Raw genomic sequence first — 22,973 nt, forward strand, 5'->3', positions numbered from 1 at the left:
AAGACGAAAAACTCGCAAGAAGAAAAAACTTGCAGAACGAATTAATTTCGTCTTGCGAGGCACCACTGTATCTTATTTGGAGAGATTTCCAAAAATTGATTTAATCATGGCTTTTGCCAAAATTTAAAAATTAGTATTGCTTTAGTTTAACCAATGGCAAAAGCTATTTTGCACATAATGGTAAGACAAACTAAGGCTTAATGTGAATGTATGAGCTCCCAGAGAAGACACTGCTACTGTGGAGCCTCTTCACCATGTCTTCCTGCTGCTGTGCTGCTCTGAACTAAGCCATGGTTTGGGCTTAGCATGTTATCCAAACCCGGGCTCATGGTTTGTCTTGCTCCAGGGCAAACTATGAGCTGTAATCTAGGTTTCTTCTTGGGCTGACAGCTCATGGTTTGAGTAGAGCAAGAAAAACCATGGCTTAGTTCATGGCAGTGCAAAAGCAGAATGAGAACCAGGGGAGATCAGCAGCCATTAGTTCACCTTAAGGAGCATTCATGCTTAGGCATTCATGCTAAGTCATGGTTTGGCTTAGGGTGACCCCACTCTTCTGCCTTACATAATTACAGTCACAAGAGCTTGAATGCCTGAACTTTGCTTGTTATCGGGGTTTGTACAGTCCATTGTAAGCGCTATGTGGATTAAGCATGCCATTAACACAGTTTTAAACTGCATACCATATGCAATATTATGTCAAATGAAAGGACCAGATTTTCTCCTGAATCTTGATGATCTTTCTTTGGCTAAACTACTTTTGTTCTGTGTTATTGAATACCATGTTGGAGTCCTAAAACTACTACATAATTAACGTATTCCCAAATGGTACATTTTTTAAAAAAAATCTCCCCCTCCATATATTCAGCACTTTTCCTTGGATGTTAATGAAGGAGTGTATAAATGTCACTTCAGGCTAAAAACACTCTCTCTCTCTCTCTCTCTTTCTTGACTCCATTATGAATGCCAAACTGCAAGGGAACTGTAATAAGAAATGTGAAAAGTTCTAGTAAAATCTAATGAAGGAACCAAAGGAGGTAATAGCCATTAAAGCAACTGGCCTAAGGGTCAATGTTTCAAGCAGCAAAATATAAAATATATCTAGGAATGTTTGCTCTTACTTAACTTATTTGAATACTAACAATGGGATAGAAATGGGATTCTTAAGTTTGTTAAATAAGTGCAAATGCTGAGGGAAGTCAGACTTGTCCACACATATCTAACGGCAGAATCGTAAGTATTCAGATGAAAACTATTGTTTTAAAATCACACTCCAATAAATATTAATAGATCTGTCTACACAAAAATAAACAAAGTTGCAACCAGGAATCCTGATCGCGTGCAAACACCCCACAACAATAAAACAATAAATTTCCCGCTGTCCCCTGACTTGGTTAGAAGGCTGGCGGGGGGGGGGGGAGAAGCCTGCTCCTCCCTGTCGCCAGCCCCGCAAACTCGGGGGACAGCGGGAGGCACAGCGCGCCTTTCCCGCTGTCCCCCGACTTGGTTAGAAGGCTGGCGGAGGGCTTCCCCCTCCTCCGGCCCCGCAAGCTCCCAGAGCGATGCCAAAGCTGCATGCAGCTTCGGCATGGCTCTGGGTCCCGTTCTGGGGGCTGGGGGAGGGGGAAGCCCGAGCTTCCCCTGCCCCAGCCCCATGCCTGGGGGGAAAAAATAATCCCCCCCTTTATTCCCCCCCCAAAATCTAGGTGCATCCTATGGGCCGGTGCGTCCTATAGGGCGAAAAATACGGTACATTGCTTATAAACAAAACTGGGGTGACTAGCAGAGCAAAGGGCATCCCTACAAGCAAAGAGTACATGAACAAGACATTCACACAAAATGGTCTATGCATAGGCGCTCAGAGGAACCACCCATATTGTACTCATAATCCTTTGTTATGTTTTATATTTAGCTGGTCTTATGTGCTGGTACATTGGAGGAGCTTTGTTGTTGCTTGGTTTGTGATGTCATGCACTTTTGTGCTGTCTGACATGGTTGTTTTTGTGCTGATAGTCAATGCCAATCTCTCAATATATTTCCACCTTCAGATAAGAACATAAATCAATGTTTTTCTTATGAAAGGAATGCTAGACACCCACGATCGCTGCTAGCCTCCCATAGTTAGATAGATACATTTGCAAATCAAAGTGGGGTCTGTTAAAGGCTCCAGCAATTAGATAGGTTGCTCTGGCAGGACTACTTAATTATATTGAGTCACTTTCCTCTTTTTAGCCATCAAACACCTCTGGGCAATCCTTATATAAAACTTTAACCCCCTCCCAAGAAAACAGCATAGAATTTGCATAGTTCAGTATTTATAAAACCATGAATTTGCTGCTGTTTTGGTGCTGAATTAGGATTTATTGGTATAAATTTATATCTGACTTTCATAAAACCATAGTTTTTAATCTCCAATAGTTTTCATCTTGTACCTCTGCAAAGTTTATTGAAATTATCAGGGGGGAAACAAAAACAGTTTAACCTTATTTACAAGGGCACTAAGCTGATGCAAGACATGGGCTCTTTTGAAAAGCTTGAGGTTTATATTTTCATCAGTAGAGCCCACGCTCTGCATGTGGAAGGTCTGGGTTCAATCTCTGGCATCTCCATCTTAAAAATGAAGAGACAACCAAATGACCAGGGGGCTTGGAGCAACTTCCCTACAAGGAAAGAGTTCTGCATAGGGGGCTTTTTATTTTTAGAAAAGGCAATTTAAGAGGATGCGTGACAGAGGTTTCTAAAATGGTGCCTTTCTCCCTCTGCCATCATACTATACCCTCAGGGTCATCAAAAGAAAATGATCAGCGGGAGAATGAAGACAGACAAAAGGAAATAATTCTGCAACAGACGGAACTCACTGCCACAAGATACAGTAATGTCCACTAGCTCCCATCAGAGAGGATTAGACTCTTGGAAGGCAAAGCCATTACTGGAGTCTAGTCAGGAAGGCCACACGGAAGCTCAAGATTCACAGGCACTCTGCCACTCCATACCAGTGACAAGAAACTGTGGGAGGGGTCTATTGGCCTCAGGCCCTGCCTGAGCGCTTTCCAGAGGCATCTAGGTGGCGACTGTAGGAAACAGAATGCTGGACGATGGAGCTTTTGGTGTGATCCATCACTTATGTTCTTACAATGAAATAGTTTGAGCCATATAATTCCCTATGCAGTTCAAAGCAAACTGAGGGCATCCTTATTATTTTTGTGGCCCAAAACAGATTTATTTGTTTGAACCATTTATAAACAGCTTAACTACAGGCAGAAGGCCTTCTTGGTAGTGACGCCCTCCCTGTGGAACACCCTCCCTTCAGATGTCAAGAAAATAAATAACTATCTGACTTTTTACAGATAGGTAGCCGTGTTGGTCTGCCATAGTCAAAATAAAAAAATTCCTTCCAGTAGCACCTTAAAGACCAACTAAGTTAGTTCTTGGTATGAGCTTTCGTGTGCATGCACACTTCTTCAGATACTACAAAGGAATTTCAGAAATAGACTGGAAAGAGAAGCTGCTGAATTGCAACTCATTACCAAACTTAAAACCATGGAGAGACCTGGTCTGAACAAAGACATTGGATTCTTATCTCATTATACATGACTAAGCCATTTTTCACCTTCTCACCCCTTGCCTTTTCCTGTAAGACCTATTACAGTCGTCTACAGGCTCATCTCAGCTATCTGCCAATCTCCCATTCCCACCACCCTTCTGAGTAATACCCCTCCCCACCTTCTCACTATATAGAAGGATCTGGCAACTTCTGTTTCAGTGTATCTGAAGAAGTGTGCATGCACACGAAAGCTCATACCAAGAACTAACTTAGTTGGTCTTTAAGGTGCTACTGGAAGGAATTTTTTTATTTTATCTGACTTTTGGAAGACATCTGAGGTAGCCCTGTATCAGGACATTTTTAATGTTTTATGTTTTTGTATGTTTTGATATATGCTGTGAGCCACCCAGAGTGGCTGGGGAAACCCAGCCAAATGGACGGGGTATAACAACAACAACAACAACATACACTCATTTCTAAGTGGTGTAATGTTGCATGTTACATTTTAAATTATGGGTGTTCACATATATGCATCATGATTTTTTGTTATACAACTCCATACAGCCAGATCCTGTTTGTAGCTTTAATTCCTTTCTTGTGTGGGGGGTGGGGGTGGGGGGAACCTTTAGGAATGTTTTGTAGTGTATTAAATAATTTCTTGCTTTACCATTTTGTCCCAACTCCCAATAGTACAGGCAATCCTGAGAGCAATAACATTATTCAGTAGCATCCACAGGTCACCAACTCTGTAATAAGTCAATACTTTCCAAGTAAGAGGCAAGACAACATCAGGGTGGTCAAGAGATTAGTCCTAAGGAACTATTTATGCTACAATTTCCAAGCTGCATTATCCCTGACCTGCAGTGACTTGCTAGTACAGTTGCCCTCTTAAGGCACAAGAGATTTTCTGCCATTCTTCATTCATTTAAGTGGGTGAAGTTTGTATTTCTCATATTTAGTCTCACAGCTCTATTTTAACAAACACAACATGCTTCATATATGAAATAACTTGCTTTTTAAAATGCATTCTATTTCCAGGAAAAAAAAGAAAAGAAACAGATGCTAGACTCCATGGGGCACCAAAAGTTTCTTATTAAGATATTGATAAGAATTCCATCTTGCTATAGTGTTGCTGGGGGGAGGGGTTTACTTTTGAAACCAGTCTGTGGAAAATTGGGAAGCTAAAGTGAAGTTTGTTAAATACACATACAGTAATGCTTTTCAAAGTAAATGTTGAGGGTCAACCCCTTATTTTGCCATAACATATTTCTGCCTCGATTACAAATGGCCCATATGTGTTTCAAACACGCCTTATCTCTTTAAAATAAATGGCCGTAGTAAGAATAAAAAGACAGAGATTTGGGTAAAAGCCAGGGAAGCATGCTCTGAAATGCATCTTTTATTACTGAGCCATACCACTTTACAAATTCCCTATCAGAAGCAACTATGAGATTAACATTTGTACATCATGATTGGTTTTAACACCTCACTACTTGTGCTGATAACAATATTAAAGAACACCCCCAGGTTTGTTTTTCAAAGTATGTATAGTTTGTCACATGCAACCCTGATGTTACCCTTGATTAAAATGGGCACTCTTTATTCCTTACTCAAGTGGGATTTGCCTTTACTAACACCGCTATCATGCTGAGAGAAAGGTCACAGCCAAATCAGCTTATATTGTGTGTGCATTGTGAATATATGCAAGAGAATTATCAGACGTCCCCGGGGATGTAAATATTCCCAACCAGTACCGCTTGGAAGATAATCATGCAACACTTCAACTCATAATTATTAAAGCAGAACACATATTGTAACTCCCAGTCCAGAAAGCCACAGAACACAAGCTAACTTTAAAAAACTCAAAAGCTTAGATCAAATCGTTTGAGGAGGAGGAGCTCCTGTTGCAGCAGCCACCAAGCCCTAGTTAAGAGCAGTATTCCAAAAAGGCTCTCCGGGATAAAACTGTCTTTGAAAAGAAAGCATCAAAGGAGCCAGGCCAGGATGGGCCTGTGTGGTGGAGGTGGCTCACTCTCCCAACATATGGGGGGACGGGACGACGACACACCAACCAGAGCACCTGATCAGCTTTGTTGGTGCAGTTGCGCAGCACCAACCTCATCACTGTTCTGCCCCGCCCTATCCAGGTAAGATGCAGCAACACCCCTGTCAGGAAGAAGGCTCCACCCCACTGAATTGGACTGCTATTGAGCCAGACACACCTCTCTCAGAGGTTGCTCTAAAGCTGTTAACAACTAAATAATGGCAAGGATGGTATTTTTCTGCCTCTTCAAGTGACTGCAGCACAATAACAACTGCCTGGTGGTGTTCTAGTACCCACTCAATTACATGGTTACCAAATGATTAACAACAACAACAACAATAATATATTTTATTTATACCTCGCCCTCCCCAGCCAAGGCCGGGCTCAGGGCGGCTAACAAGCAATAATAAAAACAAGTTGAATGAATACAACTTAAAAACAAGATTAAAATGCAACATTAAAATATTGAAACATTAAAATATTAATAGTCATAACTTCTAATTCAGGGGTAGGCAACCTAAGGCCCGGGGGGCCGGATGTGGCCCAATCGCCTCCTCAATCCGGCCCACAGATGGTCCAGGAATCAGTGTGTTTTTACATGAGTAGAATGTGTGCTTTTATTTAAAATGCATCTCTGGGTTATTTGTGGGGCATAGGAATTTGTTCATTTTTTCCCCTTCAAAATATAGTCCGGGCCCCCACAAGGTCTGAGGGACAGTGGACTGGCCCCCTGCTGAAAAAGTTTGCTGGCCCCTGTTCTAATTAGTTTAACTAAGGGGAAAGCAATGGAGTACTGCAAGAACTTGTGTGCCACACTAGTGGTCTCCCTTGCCTCAAGATGCCCCCTTCCTTAAGCCAACACACCCTTTACCTCTAGCTTGCAGCTAGAACAGAAAGGAAGAATGGGGTCAGCCATGGTCTGCTGGAGGCCAAAGGATCAGTTTAGACACACTGTTTTGCTACACAAAAGCAGGAACAGTTTGAGGCTGCTTGGTAGCAGAGATACCCTTTAGCAGCTGCTCAAAGCAGAAGGGGAACCAAGAGATAGAGAAAGACTGGGAAGCTGTGGAGGTTCAAAGAGAGTCCCTTTCTTGGGGAGATAAAGAGCAGAGGACAAGGGGGAGTAGCTCTCTTCCCCTTCCCCAGTCAAAAAAGGAGGCTTTATTTCCTATTGCTTGTCCTTGCATGCCCTCTAGTGGTTACTAACAGGAGTGTAATAACACAAAGCCTTATTAGTGCCAAGAAGGCTTTATTATTATTATTACGCAGCCCTTGTCTGGCCCCTCTCTCAGAAGAACTGGGGAACCCCTTTCGTTTTTCCACTTTGTGTAATTAAAAGCCTTTCAGCGGGTATTGATATATGTGGCTCAGTAACTTAAATCATAACCAAACCAAAACAACTTTCTGCCTGTGGTTCCTGAGTGACACATTTGGCCTGTATAAAAGTAATGCTTTGGACTCACAAAATTTTCTGTTTTACCCATTGTTGCCACTGTATCACCAATACAAATAAAATAAGAGACAAAAAAATAACCACTAAATGGAGTCCCCACATCCCAATGAGCAATCATCTATCTATCTATCTATCTATCTATCTATCTATCTATCTACAGTATATCATCTAAACATATTTTAAATAAACATATATTGATATATTTTCTATTACTGAGCCAGCACTTAGGATGTGGAACCTTTCCAATCACCATAAAACTAGATTATGCTAGCAGTTTCCTGTAAGGATAAACGTGAATAAGAAATAAGAGGAGCCACTCATCCTATTTCTTAACACCTCCTATGCCTATCAGCAGGAACGCTAGCTAGGAATTTGCTCTCCTTTAAGTACAAAAGGACTCCAAGGGATTTATTACCTACGATTTAGTACTCTAGTGAATCATAGCACAGCTTTTTAAAAGGAACGGAAAAAGAAAGGCCAAAAGATTTATATCATTTAAAGGATATTAGCATTTAAAATCCTTCACTTGGAAGCTTCATAGCGGATATTCTGTCCTTTTTACAAAATAAATTGCAAGCAATTAATGAGAAAATAAAATAGGCACACTACCATAGTGCTAACTGATCAGCACAGTGCTTTTTACCAATGGAAATAGGTTTTGTTTTTTAAAAAACATTTCAGATTAAAGGTGTGTATGGGGGAAGATAAGGGCTCATATTTTGATGCCAACAATATCATGTGGTTTAGGGCAGTGTTTCCCAACCTTTTTTGGGCAAAGGCACACTTGTTTGATGAAAAAAATCTCGAGGCACACCACCATTACAGCCCCGTGACGTCAGCGCGCAGCGTCGCGCCGGGAGGGACGCACGAAAGTGTAAGTTTCAATTTTTTCCCCTCCTGTGTAAAGGGGAATGCACTCTGCTAAGTAAAGGCACTTGCCACAGGGCCACGCAGCCAAGGGGTCTAACTCTGCAGGGAAAAGCTTCCTGTCTTTCCTCTGCCCCCTCCCCACCGGAAAGGGATGGTGGCTGCAGGCTCTGCCCCCCCTTAACATCTGCAAAATGATTGAGGCTGATACATTGTGTTACAGGATTTTATCTAGGTAACTTCCCTGAGCTGTCAAGTTGAAAGGGTACATTCAGGCATATTTGCAACATTTAACAACTTTAAAGATGTGCCCCCCCCTGTAATTTCCATAACAGTTGGAAGGTCAAAAATATAACCTCCTATGACAACTCCTGCAACCCATGAGCTTTCAGACAAAGATCATGCATGGACAAATGTAAAGATCTTTGGAAAGTATTGATCGAAACCACAGTAACAAACGAATCAATGTATCTTCAAGGGAAAGAATAAGTAGATCTATTTGCATATATAGCTCTGTAGGCTTAATTATATTCCATTGCTATTTTGTTATTGCTCTTTTCCTCTGCTTCTATTTATTTTTAATGCATGTAACCTTTTTATTCCCCCTCCCCCCTGCCAATTTAACTCCTTGTAATACTCTCAATAAAATATAAAGAAACAAGAAAGGAGATTCCCACAAAACATTAGGAAGGCCTTTCTGGTGGTGAGAGCAGTCAGACAGGGGAAGGGGCTTTTAGGGAGAGGTCGGGGGGGGGCATCTGCCAGGGATGCTTTAGCTGTGAGTCCTGAATTGCTGGGGGTTGGACTGGATGACCTTTGGGTTCCTTCCACCTCTATGATTCCATGACCTTTAAGGGAAGTCACCTCCATCTTCCTCTCAGAGCAGATGCCCACAAGCCCTGGGCGGGAAGAGCCAGAGAGAGAGAGAGAGAGAGAGAGAGAGAGAGAGGGGAGGAGGACATTCCTAAGAACCAGCAGCTCAGCTCTCGCCTCCCTCCAGGAACCAGAAAAGCCAGTTTAGGGCTCAGATCTTTCCCACAGGCCTTTCTGAGTTCTTCTCCGGGGACACCCCAGGATGGCCAGAGCGTCACAAGAACCACACCAGACATTCACCAGACCCCAAATCTTTCCCCCTTCCTGGCCTGAGAGGCTGCAAATTCTACCTGCCTTCCCCCCTCCAATTGATCAACACACAGAGATGCAGGTGGCCAGGGACCCACCTGTGCACACCTGAGCCTGCAAGGGGCAGCCAAGCCCCCTTCACCGCCTGCCCCCCCCCTGCCAGCCCCCTCTCCCCTCCTCCCTAGGCGGCAGCTCCGCCATGACCACAAATGGCGGCGGCGGTAGCAGCCGCGCGCGGCCCGGGCTCCCCTCGCCGGCCGCGGGAGCCAAGGCACGCGACGAGGGAGCCAAGGCGCGTGATAATTTTCTTAAATTATGTCAGCGGCGCCCGGCAGAGCAGCCCTCTCGGCCACGGCAGCCCGGCTCTCCCAGCCCCCGGGGGCCGCCCTCCTCCCTCGCGCACCCGCAGCGTTCCCGCCCGGAGAGGCGGCGGCGGCAGCAGCAGCCGCGCGCGGCCCGGGCTCCCCTTGCCGGCCGCGGGAGCCAAGGCGCGCGACGAGGGAGCCAAGGCGCGCGATAATTTTTTTAATTATTGGGGGGGCGCCTATGAATGAGAGGCGGGCGCTGTGGACGGAAGCGCTGCCCGCCGAGCTCGCAGGCAGCCAGGCAGGCAGACGGCGAGAGCCCCGCGCTGGGCGGCCTCTCCTCGCCGCCGCCGCCCCGCCTCTCGCCGCCCGACTCGCCCGCCTCCCTCCCACGGAGGTAGGCTGGTGTGCCGTGGGAGGGAGGCGGGCGAGTCGGGCGGCGAGCACACGCGGGGCGGCGAGCGAGCTCCCTCCCACATCCCATCGCCGCTCGCTTCGGCCGGCCTACTGGGCTGTCGCAGGCGGAAGGCCTGCGCATGCGCGAGGTTTTCACGCCTTCCTCCAGTAGGCCGGCCAAAGCGAGCGGCGATGGGATGTGGGAGGGAGCTCGCTCGCCGCCCTGCGTGTGCTCGCTGCCGCCGCCCCGCCTCTCGCCGCCCGACTCGCCCGCCTCCCTCCCACGGAACACAAGGCAACGTTCCACGGCACACTAGTGTGCCGCGGAACACCGGTTGGGAAACACTGGTTTAGGGGAATGTCTAGGCAAGAGAAAAGCTAAAAATGAAGTATCCCAAAGAGCAGCACTACGAGGCTGGATTTACTATGCTTACCTAAAATAAAATACTATCAGTCCCTTTATACACCATCATAACTGGAATTTCATATATCACTATATATCACTCTATATATCACTATGGGGCATCATAGTTTCAAAATATTTATGACACAGTGCCCGTGGATGACGTGAAGTGCAAAAGAGTCCCCTCTTTACAACTCAAGATACCCCTCTAATTATACTCTGTATTAAAACAATTGTATTATTGTACCGTTAACAAAATCCACCTACAGAAAAACCAGAAGTTTAGAACAATGGTAATACCTGCTGTAGGAGAGTTTGCATGATGAGATTTTTTTGGCAAATTAAAGATCTGTTCACCAGGATCAGGCGGTGGAATAGCATCTTGGCCTTGCCGGGCCTCCACTGGATCGTATTCTTTCCCATCATAGTTAGCATCAAAGAATTTCTTAAACCACTGTATGAAATCCAAGTTGTCTTGGAAGCGCCCCTTCACTAATTTCTCCACTGGAATAACCTGCACAAAACAAAGCAAGGCACACCAGTGATTTAAAGTGATAACTGAGGCGTGTCAGTGCCAATTTATTTAAGAATTTTAAAACCATACATTGTCTAACAAAACAATATCCAGTGCCATATATCTTATTCTGTTTTGCTGAGTTAGATGGCAGCCTCATCTTAAGACATCCTCAGAGTAATATTACTTTATTGCTTCTACTTCTGCTGCTACTACTACTTCTTCTTTTGAGATTTGCTAGACAGAGAGAGCATATGTTTTGAAAGGCTGGATAAAAATTGTTCGAATAAATCAATGAAATAAAAATTGAGAAATATAGTGAGCCAGAAAACACATCTCTGAAATATATGACTATAAGTTATCCTTTCAAAACTCTGTCATAACATGTTCTATAGTTACCTTATCCACATTCATTCGTTTAAATGATGCTTGTAGAAGTTTGAAGTTATGAATATATTCATGTTCCAGCTTTGCTTGAAATTTAACTTTCTTCAAGCTAATACAGCCTGGGAACAACATATCCATGAACTGGCAGTAAGCTGCACCTGAAACAAGAACAAGAAAACACAGCATATTAATCACAATGCAAGTCACTGAAATGGTAAACATTTGTTCACAGAAGACAAAGTAACCGAGCTTACAATCTGCTGCTGCAATATTGTGCATGCATAAAATCCATATCTTATCTTGGTACTGAATACATGCAAAATGCAGAGTTATTTTCATACACTGGGCAAATCTTTTAAGAAGGTTTTCTAGTTAAATCAGCATCATTAACAGATAAGGGCAAACTGGATGGGGAACCACATGTTGAGATTCCTTCATTGCAGGGGGCTGTACTAGACGACCCTCTGTGGTCCTTTCCAACTCTACAATTCTACGTTCTTTGACACATCCATTGGATTTAGGTTCCATTGATTTTGTATGACACGTTCTTCTAAATCATGCATAAAATAGAGACACAGGAATCTGCAATTAGCAAATAGGTTGTATGCCTCTGAATCCTAGTTGTTGGGGCTCATGAGGGAGAGGGTGCTATTGCACTTATCCTGCTTGTGAGCTTCCCATAAACATCTGGTCAGCCCCTGTGAGAATAGACTGCTGGACTATTTGAGACTTTAGAAGAGCACTGCTGGATCAGACTAATGCTCTTAGGTTGTGTTTTGTTTACAGCAGGGGTGGAAAGAGGATCTAGCAGGCAGGCAGACTCTGAGCTCCCCCCATGAGCCACTGTGAGGGGGGGGGCAGCTGATCCCAGTGGTTCTTGGCAGCCAGCACTGCTTGCCAAGGCACAATTGGGAGTGCACTTCAAGCTTCCTGGTGGTTCCTCTGCAGTCACATTTTGACCTGCCCCATCCTATTATGTCAGGTGTGGGGCAGGCTGACATGACTTGGGGAAAAAGCAGTATCATGGGCTGAACCAGGACTCCCTACTAGGTCTAATTTGGCCCAAAGGCCACACTTTCCCCATGCCTGGTTTACAGGATGGCATGAGTAGCAACAAGTGTAAATTTGATTGCAGTTCACAAATTCTAGTCCATGGCCATCAATTCCAAGAAGCCACTTCCATTGTTAGGAAGCCAGGACAAGGACTACTGAGCATAAGGCAAGGATGAAAAGGAGCTGGAAGGCAAAGACACAAAATTGGAGAATGATCTCTGTTGAAGAGGCAGAAAGGTTCTGCTAGGTTTCTGTTTTTGAGGTCTCCAGATGATGAGCTGCAGTGGGGGAAATGTGCTGGACCATCAAGGCTCAAAGTTTTCCAGCTGTCCCACCTCAACCCATTGACTAGAGATCCTTATAAGAAGGAGCTGTTCCCTAAGGATTTATTCCTGCTCCCTCTCAACATCTTTTTCTTTGGGGTGGGGGCTGCCCTTTGCCTTTCGTCAGGAATATGAATGTATTCAGCTTTTAGTTGTTGTTTCTTAACTATAACATTTTGCTGTATTTTTTTTTGTAAGTTGCTGTGAGGTTTTTTCCACTTTCATTTTGTATTTATGCGTTACCTTTGTGAGCTGCCTTGGGGGCCTTTTATGGCCATAAGATATAGAAATAAACAGAAACAACAGAAACAAGCAATAATGATGGTGGCAGATGCTTTCAGCTTGCATACGTATAGATGAGGATCAGAGTTCTCATTCAGACTTCCTCAGACTGGTGCAAGTCCTACCAGTCAGCATTAAAATCCTATACACCATTACATGAAGTTCCACTGAGATGAGTGGAGCTTTTGCTAAGTATATACACAAATCTCTTTTTGTCTTAATTCACTGCTTACAGGTATTTACAACACAAAATGTGTGTGCATGGCTTGTACATTTGTTTGCACCTGCCAAGTTGATTATATACAACTGTGGCACAGACTACTTGCCCATTATCAGCACTATTCAATTAGTGTTTACAGGCCATCATTCCTTGTCCCTTAATATTCGGCAAGCTTTGTTGCCAATGACAGATACTTGTGTTTCTCCATCTCCCTGGCATCTATTTTGTCCTTTCTATTCAGGAACCCAATTTCATGATAATCTTCCATACAAATACTGAAGATGGGGAGAAGAGAGAAAGGAGAACTGCAGGCGGTTGACTTATTAACACACTCTCTTCCCAGTTCAAAGTATAATGTTTCTTTAAAGCAGATGTCTACCTACAGAACCTTTCTGGTTAGTTTACACAAAATGTAGAACACTCCTCAAACCTGATTTGGAAGTAGAACCTGTCATCACATGAAACAGTGAAAAGGAACAACATGTTAAGAGAATACTAATCCACGTTATGGGATTTGGAAGATATGCCCTCAAGAGGCATGTAGCAATAACCCCAGCTAGTATTAAAAGCCATAAGCAAGAGAATCAGCAGAAGAATAACATAATTAAAAGATAACTGCTTAGGAAACTAACCTTTTATGAACCACAAAAATGAGCCCATACCAGGAACTGCACAAACCAAATGTTTGCTTCAGGCACACCCTCCTCAATATGCTATTTTTGTTGGGAGAGGTAACTAACAATGACTGTGTTCTCACATATAATACTAACATGTTTTGTGCTGTCTGAACAATATCTTGTTTAGGCTCATGTATGTCACACTGACTCCTGCCAACCTAGCAGTTCGAAAGCACGTCAAAGTGCAAGTAGATAAATAGGTACCGCTCCAGCGGGAAGGTAAACGGCGTTTCCATTCGCTGCTCTGGTTCGCCAGAAGCGACTTAGTGATGCTGGCCACATGACCCGGAAGCTATACGCCGGCTCCCTCGGCCAATAAAGCGAGATGAGCGCCGCAACCCCAGAGTCGGCCACGACTGGACCTAACGGTCAGGGGTCCCTTTACCCTTTACCTTTATGCCACACTCAACACTCCCTCTCCCACATGGCCAGAAGGACCTGGACATCTGCTGCATTTAGTTTCACTTTCCATGCATCTTAGTTTGTCCTCACTTACAAACCAGAGATCTGTAAACAAATTCTGGTTGAACAAACCAGCTTCATAACCCATGGGCTGAAGCTGACTTGGTTTGAAGTTGACTTGTTTTCAAATCAGCCAGAATTTGTTTTAAACCATGATCTCTGGTTCATAATAAGGCCAGAGCATGATTCAGGGAGATTGAAACTTAATGCTTCAGAAGTTGTTCATTAAATGTTTTAAAAGCTTTAATGGATTTGTTGTTGTTGTTGTTTTGGGCAGTAGATGTTATTTGTTCTTAAGGTACTTGATTTAGGATTTATGGCATAAGGGTGGATTAAATCTCTAGCTGAGAGAGCACAGGGCTCAATGCTGGAAGTCATTTCCACAAATGGAAGCCATTACCCTTATCACTATTGTGGAGAGCGGAGACTGGGAACGTCTGACCCTCCAGATGCTGTTGGACCCTAACTCCCATCAGCCCCAGGTGGATGGGCAATGGCCAGGGTTCATGAGAGCTGGAGGCAAGCAGCATCTGGAAAACTAGAGGTACCACACCCATGGTGCAGAGAACAGCTGACATTTCAGAGTAGGAAAACCACAGAACTCTGCACATGATTAAAATGTACTCTTTCATTTGTTAGTACTGGACAATTACTGGTGTGGAGAAGGAAGCAACTATTTAAAAAATGTTCCAAAAGTCATCAGTTGTCACTGCTGCAAAGGACCCTAACCAGAGCTGTCAGCATTAAATATACCTTTTGGGGGGCATCTTTCTGAAAGTGGTCCAGTATTTCCTTTGAAAACATAATGTGCTTTATTTCCTCTGGGGTATTGATTTAGTCATCAATGTTTTCAATATTTGCAGGCTGGGTTACAGATTGTATTTGCAAACGTGGCTGTGTTGGCTACATGCATGAGTGGTAACTTCTTTTTGACCCAATTAGAATGCAGAAATTCTATACTGCTTCTAGAACTGAACAGAAGGCAACAGACAGCAGATTATACCACTGCTAGTCATTACACAGATCTGGCAAACTAACCCTTCCTTTTCGTTAACTTCCATTACATGTTTGTTTATGTACAAAAACAGAGTCACGGCCTATCACGTGCCATCACAAAAAGACTCCTTAACTAATTCGGCATAGCAGGCCAAATATTGCTATTTTTAAAGTTTTAGTTATTTTCTTTTTTAAAAAAAGGAAAGAAAGGGACATAACTGCAGTTTGACCAACTTCACAGTATATACTGTCACTAATACGTACAGCCTTCAGAAGCTGATAAAAGAATAATTCAAGCTTGGTTTAACAATCAATCTCTGTTCACAGGAAATTCTTGGAATTGTAGCTCTGGAAGAGTAATAGGGGGCTCATAACAATTCTCTGAACCTTTATGAAACTACAGCTCCCAGGATTCTTTGGGAGAAGACATGACTGTTTAAAGTATTATCATACTGCTTTAAATGTATGGTGTGAATATGGCCTAGGTGTCCAACAAATCTATAGAAACCATCAGGCACAGAAGGCGGATATACAGTTGGGTGATATATTTATCTCTCCTTCTACACAAGTGCCATAAGAACCCTGAATCTTATAGTCAGGCACAGAATTCAGTTTTTATCCCAAAAGACACAGCTTTCTTTAAAAAGACAAATGAACAAACCTGGTGATAATCAGAAAGGGCAGAAGGGTTGCTGAGAACGATTAAGCTGGAAGCAAAGCTCCAGTTCCCTTTATAACACTTTACTATGACCAGTAAGAGTGGAATAAATAGAATAAAACAGAACAGAATCAGCATGTTGAATTATGTTAAGGGTATGCAAATTTGTTTAACATGCACCATCTAAACAGGATGAGGAATTCAGCTTTGATTGGCACAGAATTTGTGTTACCTGAACACATGATATACACTGGCTAGATTCTACTAAACTTTCTGTTAAGCTGCTAAGAGTTCTATCTGCCTGACGCTATTCTGATTCACTTATTTGTACATGGAAACTGCTGTATATATGTGGCTGGTTGCAATGGGAGGGGTGTGCGCGAGAAGTCTAACTCTCCTGGGCCTTGATACATCATTCCTTACATCTCTCTTCAGCACCACTCCCATGGCCCAGAAAATTATTAGTGTCACATTGCTTCTTCTCCCTGTTAGATTCAGCTCAGGTATGGTGAGGGAGTTCTCCCCCTACGCCCAATCCAGTAAGACATCATGGCCTTGTTAGCTTAGGAGTCAGGTTTGTTGCACCTTTGCAACAAAGCCAAAACCTGGCAGCTACTGCTGCTGCTATGACCTCTGAGTGTCTCTCATGTTCATCTTTGTGGGTATGTGGGTGTGTCACACAGCCAGAAGAGATCCCAGACAACTGGCTTTTGAGCACAAATTATTTTTCTACCAAGAATACATGCACACACACACACACACACACACACACACAGTTTCCAAAGAAGAACATATTTGGTAAGCTGGGGACAGCACACCCAGTACTCCTACTGTCAGGGACTGGGCAGAGGAGGAGTAACAGTGGAGACCGCCTCCCCATCCTGACCCTTCCAGGGAGTAGGAGGAGGAAGACAGTATAGATTTACAACAAGGGTTTGAAGGAGGTCGTAGCTCAGAGGCAGATGAAGGGAAAGTTGGGAAATCATGGGAGAGCCAAAATACACCCAGCTGACATGTTGTCATTAGAAAGCATTCCAGACCCTCCATCTCCCGGAACCCGGCAAGCCTTAAAAATAGGAGAGCAGAGAACTCAAAGACAGAAGGCATGTAGCAGCACCCGTAGAGATGATTATGATGATGACGATGAATGAGGAAGTGGGAGAGAGGGGAGAGGAGGTTCACTCAGGACACCACCATTATCCAAGAGGCTGGGTTCTACAGCCTCTCTCTGTAAAGTCTGAAATAAAAAAGGACTGTAAGAATCTTTTCCTTGTCTTTATACTTTCCTGAGCAACCAGCCAGCAGCCACTGACAGCATCTTTCCTGAGCAACCAGCCAGCACTGACACCTACACCTCTTGCACTGCTGAACAGGTAAGTGCATTCAGAGCTCAAAACGCAGATCATCAGTCTGGGCAGGGGCGAAATCTAAGCACTCCTTCCTTCTGTTCTCTTTGTAATCAGTGAAGTCAGAACTGACATAGTTTGCCAGCTGACTGATGGGTGGAGACAGGAATATCCTTGTGGATGAAGTGAGTACATAACTATGTGTGAACACTTTTGGATGGAGGCCCATATCACCATATAAAAGATGTGCTTATCTGAATACACAACTTGCAAATACTTTCTTGTTGAAATAAAAGTTACTGCCTTCACTTTAATGCATCCCACTCCTTCACATGTATGACCACTTGCATACAGAAAGAGATTTCCCAAAAGAACTATAATAGTAAAGGGTCTGGACATCAGAATCTTAGGAGTCTACTAGGTAGCAGCTGAGGAACAAGCTCTCTACAAATTCACAGATGGGACCCACACAGCAGCATCTTGCAATTAAAGTATGCATGATGTTACTTTTTTGGCAAGAACAGAAATAGCTGCAGAGCAAAAGCAGATTTGTTTCACAGTGACAACATTCCAAAATTGTGAAAGAAACTTGTTAACATTCTTACTTATGGAAGCTACTTTGGGTTAAATGTTTGGTTTTGCTTTCTAGATACTTAGTTGGACAATGAGTTTCGAGAAAGAGCACTGTATGTTGTTTACAAGTTGGTGTAATGGGTTTTCCCACCCCACCCCCCAACTCGACTCACACATATGAAAACAAGTTTCACCAAGTTCAGAGGCTGCACACAGCTAAAAAACTGTATCAAATATACATACATATGGGAAATCTTTGGCTCTCCAGATGTTGCCAAAGTACAACTCCCATCATCCCTGGCCAATGACCATGCCCAGTCAGTTCAGGTCAAGTCGTTTTATTATGGCCAATGACCAGTATCAATATAAAAATACCAATTACAAAATTTAAAAGCTCAAAGCGGTTAGAATGTCTTATTACTTCAACTAATTGGGAAATGTATTTTTTAAACTTATATTCAGATACTATTTCTGGAAAAGCCATCTTAAGGACCATCTCCCAATATGGCAGCCTGTATCTGTGTCTGAAATTTATAGTCTTGTAGCCCAACTAAAATCAGGGAAGGCCCTAGAGCAGAATTTAATCCCACCACAAGTTATTAAAAACAAATTGGGCTCCTGGGCTCCTATTCTGGCCTCTCTCTTTATTTGCATCGATCAATATGGATAAGCTCCCTTTGACTGAAGGTTGGCAGTCATAGTTCCCATTTTCAAAAAAAGGTCAAAGAATGATCTGGCAAACTACAGATCGATTCGTCTACTTAATACCATTAGCAAGTTCTATGCAAGACACCTACATAGGAAACTCTTGGATTAGCTGGAGCAAGAGAACATTCTAGCAGACAAAAAAGCTGGTTTTAGGGAAAGGCAATCTATTATTGATCAGTGTTCCATATTACATCATTTGATTAGAAAATATTCCTCTAGTGCAGCGGTTCTCAACCTGTGGGTCCCCAGATGTTGTTGGACTACAACTCCCATCATCTCTGAGCTCTGGCCTTGCTAGCTGGGGTGATGGGAGTTCTAGTTCAACAACACCTGGGGACCCGACCCACAGGTTGAGAAAGGCTGCTCTAGTGATACAACCTCTCTATATGCTGCCTTTATGGACTTTAGAGCAGTCTTTGACTCTATATCCTGACCCACCTTGTGGGAAAAACTGGATACATCTTTGATCAACAGGCAGTTACCCTATCTAATATGAACATTACACAAAGGGACTTCTCTTAAAGTAAGATATACTCCCCAGGGGTCATCTTACTAGAGCAATTAAAACTGAGAAGGGAATTAAGCAAGGCTGCATACTGGCATTGGTCATTCTTTCTGGGGCTGATGGAATCACAGTTCAAGAACATCTGGAAGGCCAAAGGTTCCCCAGACCGGTCTAGATTTTGCTAATGTGGTCAGAATGTAGAGGCCTATCTGAAAACAAGCAAGATAACCACATCCCTATAGATCTTGTGATTAATTTCGGGAAGTAAATTTACTGCAATAGAAGTATGGCTTGAGGATTTGCAGATAAGCAGCAATAATCACAAGAAAGTCAATACAGTAAAATAATTAAAAATCTGTAAACCGATGCAGCCTATGTAAAGAAGCAAGATCTGTTTAATCTCACTCTGCCTTGATCTAAATTCTCAGGAGAGCAAAGTGTAACCAATTAACCAAACATATCGCACAGCCTCCATTCCACAGCTATAGAGAGAATGTTCTTTCAATTAAAAGTACATATTGCTTTCACTCCATGAATTCACATTACAATTTTAATCTGGAACATAACTGGATCCTTAAAAAAAAAAAAAGAGCTAACAGTGCAGTCAGGTTGTTTAACCTTTGATGATCTGCTGCTATAACTATTGAGAAATAAGAATATGTGAAAGGCTTTAGAAAGACACCACAGGCACTATAGAAGTAAAATTACAGCAAGCAACATATAAACAGAACTGCAGGGTTCTGCTAAGGAAATGTCTGGACAATCTGGATTTCTGAAGTGAGAATCTGCCAAAGCTTCTGGATTAGAGCAGAAACAATCACAGGGCCTTGCTAAATATGTGCTGAGTCATCTAATAAGATGCACTGCAAATCACACTAAGCCAAAGCATAGCTTAGTTTGAACACCTAAATTTAAGAGTTCATGGAGACGAGATGGCAGCCTTCAGCAGCCCTCCTGCTAAGCTAAACCAAGATAAGGTTTGGTTTAGTTTGTTTTCCAAATCTGGGCTTGTGGTTTTCTCCTTCAGGGACATACCATGAGCCCAGGTTTGGACAACACACTAAACCAAACCATGGCTTAGATTAGAACAGCATGGCAGTAGCAAGAATGGGGGAGTAAAATGACCACAACCTCCTCTCCAGGAGCCCATGCATTTGCCAGGTTCGATTTCAGTTGCTGTTCCACCTAAGTGGTATCTCAAGTCTACAATCCAAATTTAGCCTTATCTGAATGTCATTAGCACCCCTACTGTAAACTACAACCCAAAATTAAAATATTAAATGGGAAGCAATCTAGATTTGTGCCAGAACTCAGCTCCAGAATCTGTTTTCAACATCAGGACTTCTGGATGCATATCAAGGAAGAATAGCCACACCAGGAATTAGGCAATATGTGTGTTATGACATCTGTATTGTTCTCAGCCTTGAATACCATTTTGACATTTGCAATAATGGCAATAGTTTTGTCACTCTGTCTTCTCTGCCAGCCGTTGCATATCCTCTGCAGAGATGTATCCTGGGTTCCTCTATAATCCATGCTTATCCAGGAGTAAATCTTAAAAACTCCATTTTGAAAACGAAGGTGCAATTTTCTTACACCCACAAGTTTCATGCTAACTGGAAACACATCTTGTTTTATCTTTTCTTTTTGCCATTTAATACTTTTAAAGGAGTGCCCCTAGATGCCACTGAAAGAAAATACCTAGGGTAAAAGCATGCAAAGGAAAAGCTGCTTACAGGCTATCTATTCTTCTTGGTTGTGTGTTTGTCTCTGCTAAGTAGGCAGAATGCAGAACAGGGTTCCCTGTGCTTTCTGACAGCCCACTTAACAGTTATGTGCCAAATGACCTCAGTTCTAAATTTAGCATGCAGATCTACTGACACTGATTTGTGAAAATGAAAGCTAAAGTCTTTTCCATGCATAAAAAGGCCTAACATTCTTAATTCGGGGTGTGTGCATGTTCTCATTGAGAAATGGATTTTTTTTGTCCCTAGGCAATAGGGTTGGGTCCTGTATATATCCATGCACTTTTGGGAAAACCTGAGTAGAGTTAGAGTATTCCAATTACAGCTGAACAGGGTTGTTCAAATGCACAGAATGGAATGCAAAATCTTAAGAGACAAATAATTGTTCTCATAAGGGATGAATGAATCTGTCAGTTTCTTCTTTTGCTAATCCCAAGCTCAGATATAAGGAAAGTTCATATACATTTAGATAAGCATTTCACCTAATACACAGTTTTGTGAGCAATTTTCTTCATTATAATGATTTTTTTTTACAACCCCTCCCCAATGTATACATTTTTATACACACTTTTGGTTGGAGAACTGCACTGCAAAATCCAGAGAAGCACAATTTTTTAAAAAATGAATATAGCTGTGCTTTGGTTTGCATATTGGTTTCAGAGGTGCATGTCAGATAGATTTGCATTCAAAATTAAACTGGACAAATTTCTGCTCCATTTCTAGTTTTTATCCCATCAATTATTTCAAGTAATATGTTACTGGACAAACATTTTATTTTGTATTGCCATTGTTTTTGATTTTTTCAAATGTTTTGATCCCCCCCCTATTTTAAATTAGTCCCATAGCTTGCATTTTATTAAGTTATTTATAATTCGGACAAACTAACCCTTCATTCAAAAGTTGAATTTCCTCCTGCCTTTTAATTTTAGATTGCTCTATACCAGGCATAGGCAAACTCAGCCCCCCAGATGTTTTGGTACTACAACTCCCACGATCCCTAGCTAACAGGACCAGTGGTCAGAGATAATGGGAATTGTAGTCCCCAAACATCTGGAGGGCTGAGTTTGTCTATGCCTGCTCTATGCAGTCAAACCAAAGTCTGAATGTGCCACTCTTTCTTCTAGAGCTCCCTTCCTACCCCAGCAGACTTACCAGCTCTTGAAAAACAAAAATCTAGCACCTGTGTGTGGTACAGGTGTGGCCACCAGGCATGAGAGTGTTTATATAACTACACGGCTATTTCATGTACACACATACCAGATGTATAACACACATCTATGCAGAAATCTATTTTAAAAATGTAATGCTTTGAAGGAGGGCAAAGGAGTATCTAAAGATGAATCCATGGCCAAGAACCCAAATCACATGCAGAGTTCACCTACGAAAATGAACCAGGCTAGATTACAGATGAAGACCACATACGAGGTGTAATGTGGCCATGAAGTAATATACAGATCAAGTATTTACCACTGTACACTGCTCTTCAAAAATAAGGACACACACATGGATGTGTTTTCTCACATTGCTCTGATAACACAAACTCCCTTCCTCCCTCTGTCTCAGTATCTCTCACACACCCACACTCAAGGAACTTTTTCCTGATTTAACTGCTGCTACTTATTCCTTGCCCCTTTTCTGTGTTGCTGCTTGTTCATTCAGAAGGGTACTCTACCTCAAAAAGGTTGCTGGGCTGGCCATAACAGCAAGCTCAAACCTCAGCCTCCTGTAGGGGGCCAGAGCAGTAAATGAGCAAGGCTGCTAATCTGGCTCCTTTTTTGCTATCACTTGTGAGGAAGTGACTTAGGATAGAAGACAACCACTAGGAGTGATGCAGTACAGTGGTACCTCCGCTTGTGCTCGGGATCCATTCCAGAGCTCTGGTTGGATCCTGAGGTGTGCGTATCTGGAGGTGTTGCTTCTGCGCATGTGCACAGTGCGCAAAGCGCTTCTGCGCATGTGTGCATGGCAAAACCCAGAAAAATACTTCCGGGTGTGCTGCATACGTATTCCAAAGGATATGTAACCAGAGGTGAACGTAAGTAGAGGTACCACTGTACCTGATAGTCGTTTCTCACATCTGCACAACTAGGGGTGAGGTGAGCAGTCAAAGCAGAGGTGCTTGAATATGTAGGTAACCCTGCTCCAAAGAATGAGTTGGCATGGAGCAAAGAGCAACTCACCACTTAAGGCCCCCTTGTCCCAAGGCTCTTCAGTGCTGGGTCACTTTTACTACACTTACCAGCTATTTTAGAAGTGTACAGTGGATTTAAGTGTGCTTACAGAAATGAGAGGGGGATCGCCATTGATTTCAAGTGATGGGTGGGGGAAGATACGAGACTTTAACCTGCTGCATACCGTCAAAGGGCTAGTTGCAGGGTAGCATCAGAAGCAAC

The 22,973-nt window shown here is 43.0% G+C and overlaps 1 protein-coding gene across 5 annotated transcripts in view; it reads right to left on the bottom strand.

Annotated features, from left to right (window-relative positions):
• MAPRE2 (microtubule associated protein RP/EB family member 2) overlaps nucleotides 1-22,973 on the bottom strand; it is a 91,149-nt gene that overhangs the window by 7,150 nt on the left and 61,026 nt on the right. For all 5 annotated transcript variants that reach the window (XM_083518325.1, XM_083518327.1, XM_083518326.1 and 2 more), the window contains 2 exons: nucleotides 11,045-11,190; nucleotides 10,432-10,645 (listed from right to left, as the gene is read on the bottom strand). In XM_083518325.1, the coding sequence (XP_083374451.1) occupies nucleotides 10,432-10,645; nucleotides 11,045-11,190 (360 nt within the window). The remainder of the gene's footprint in view (nucleotides 1-10,431; nucleotides 10,646-11,044; nucleotides 11,191-22,973) is intronic.

Source organism: Podarcis liolepis, assembly GCF_965112155.1.
Source record: "Podarcis liolepis genome assembly, chromosome: 8".
Taxonomy (NCBI): Eukaryota; Metazoa; Chordata; class Lepidosauria; order Squamata; family Lacertidae; genus Podarcis; species Podarcis liolepis.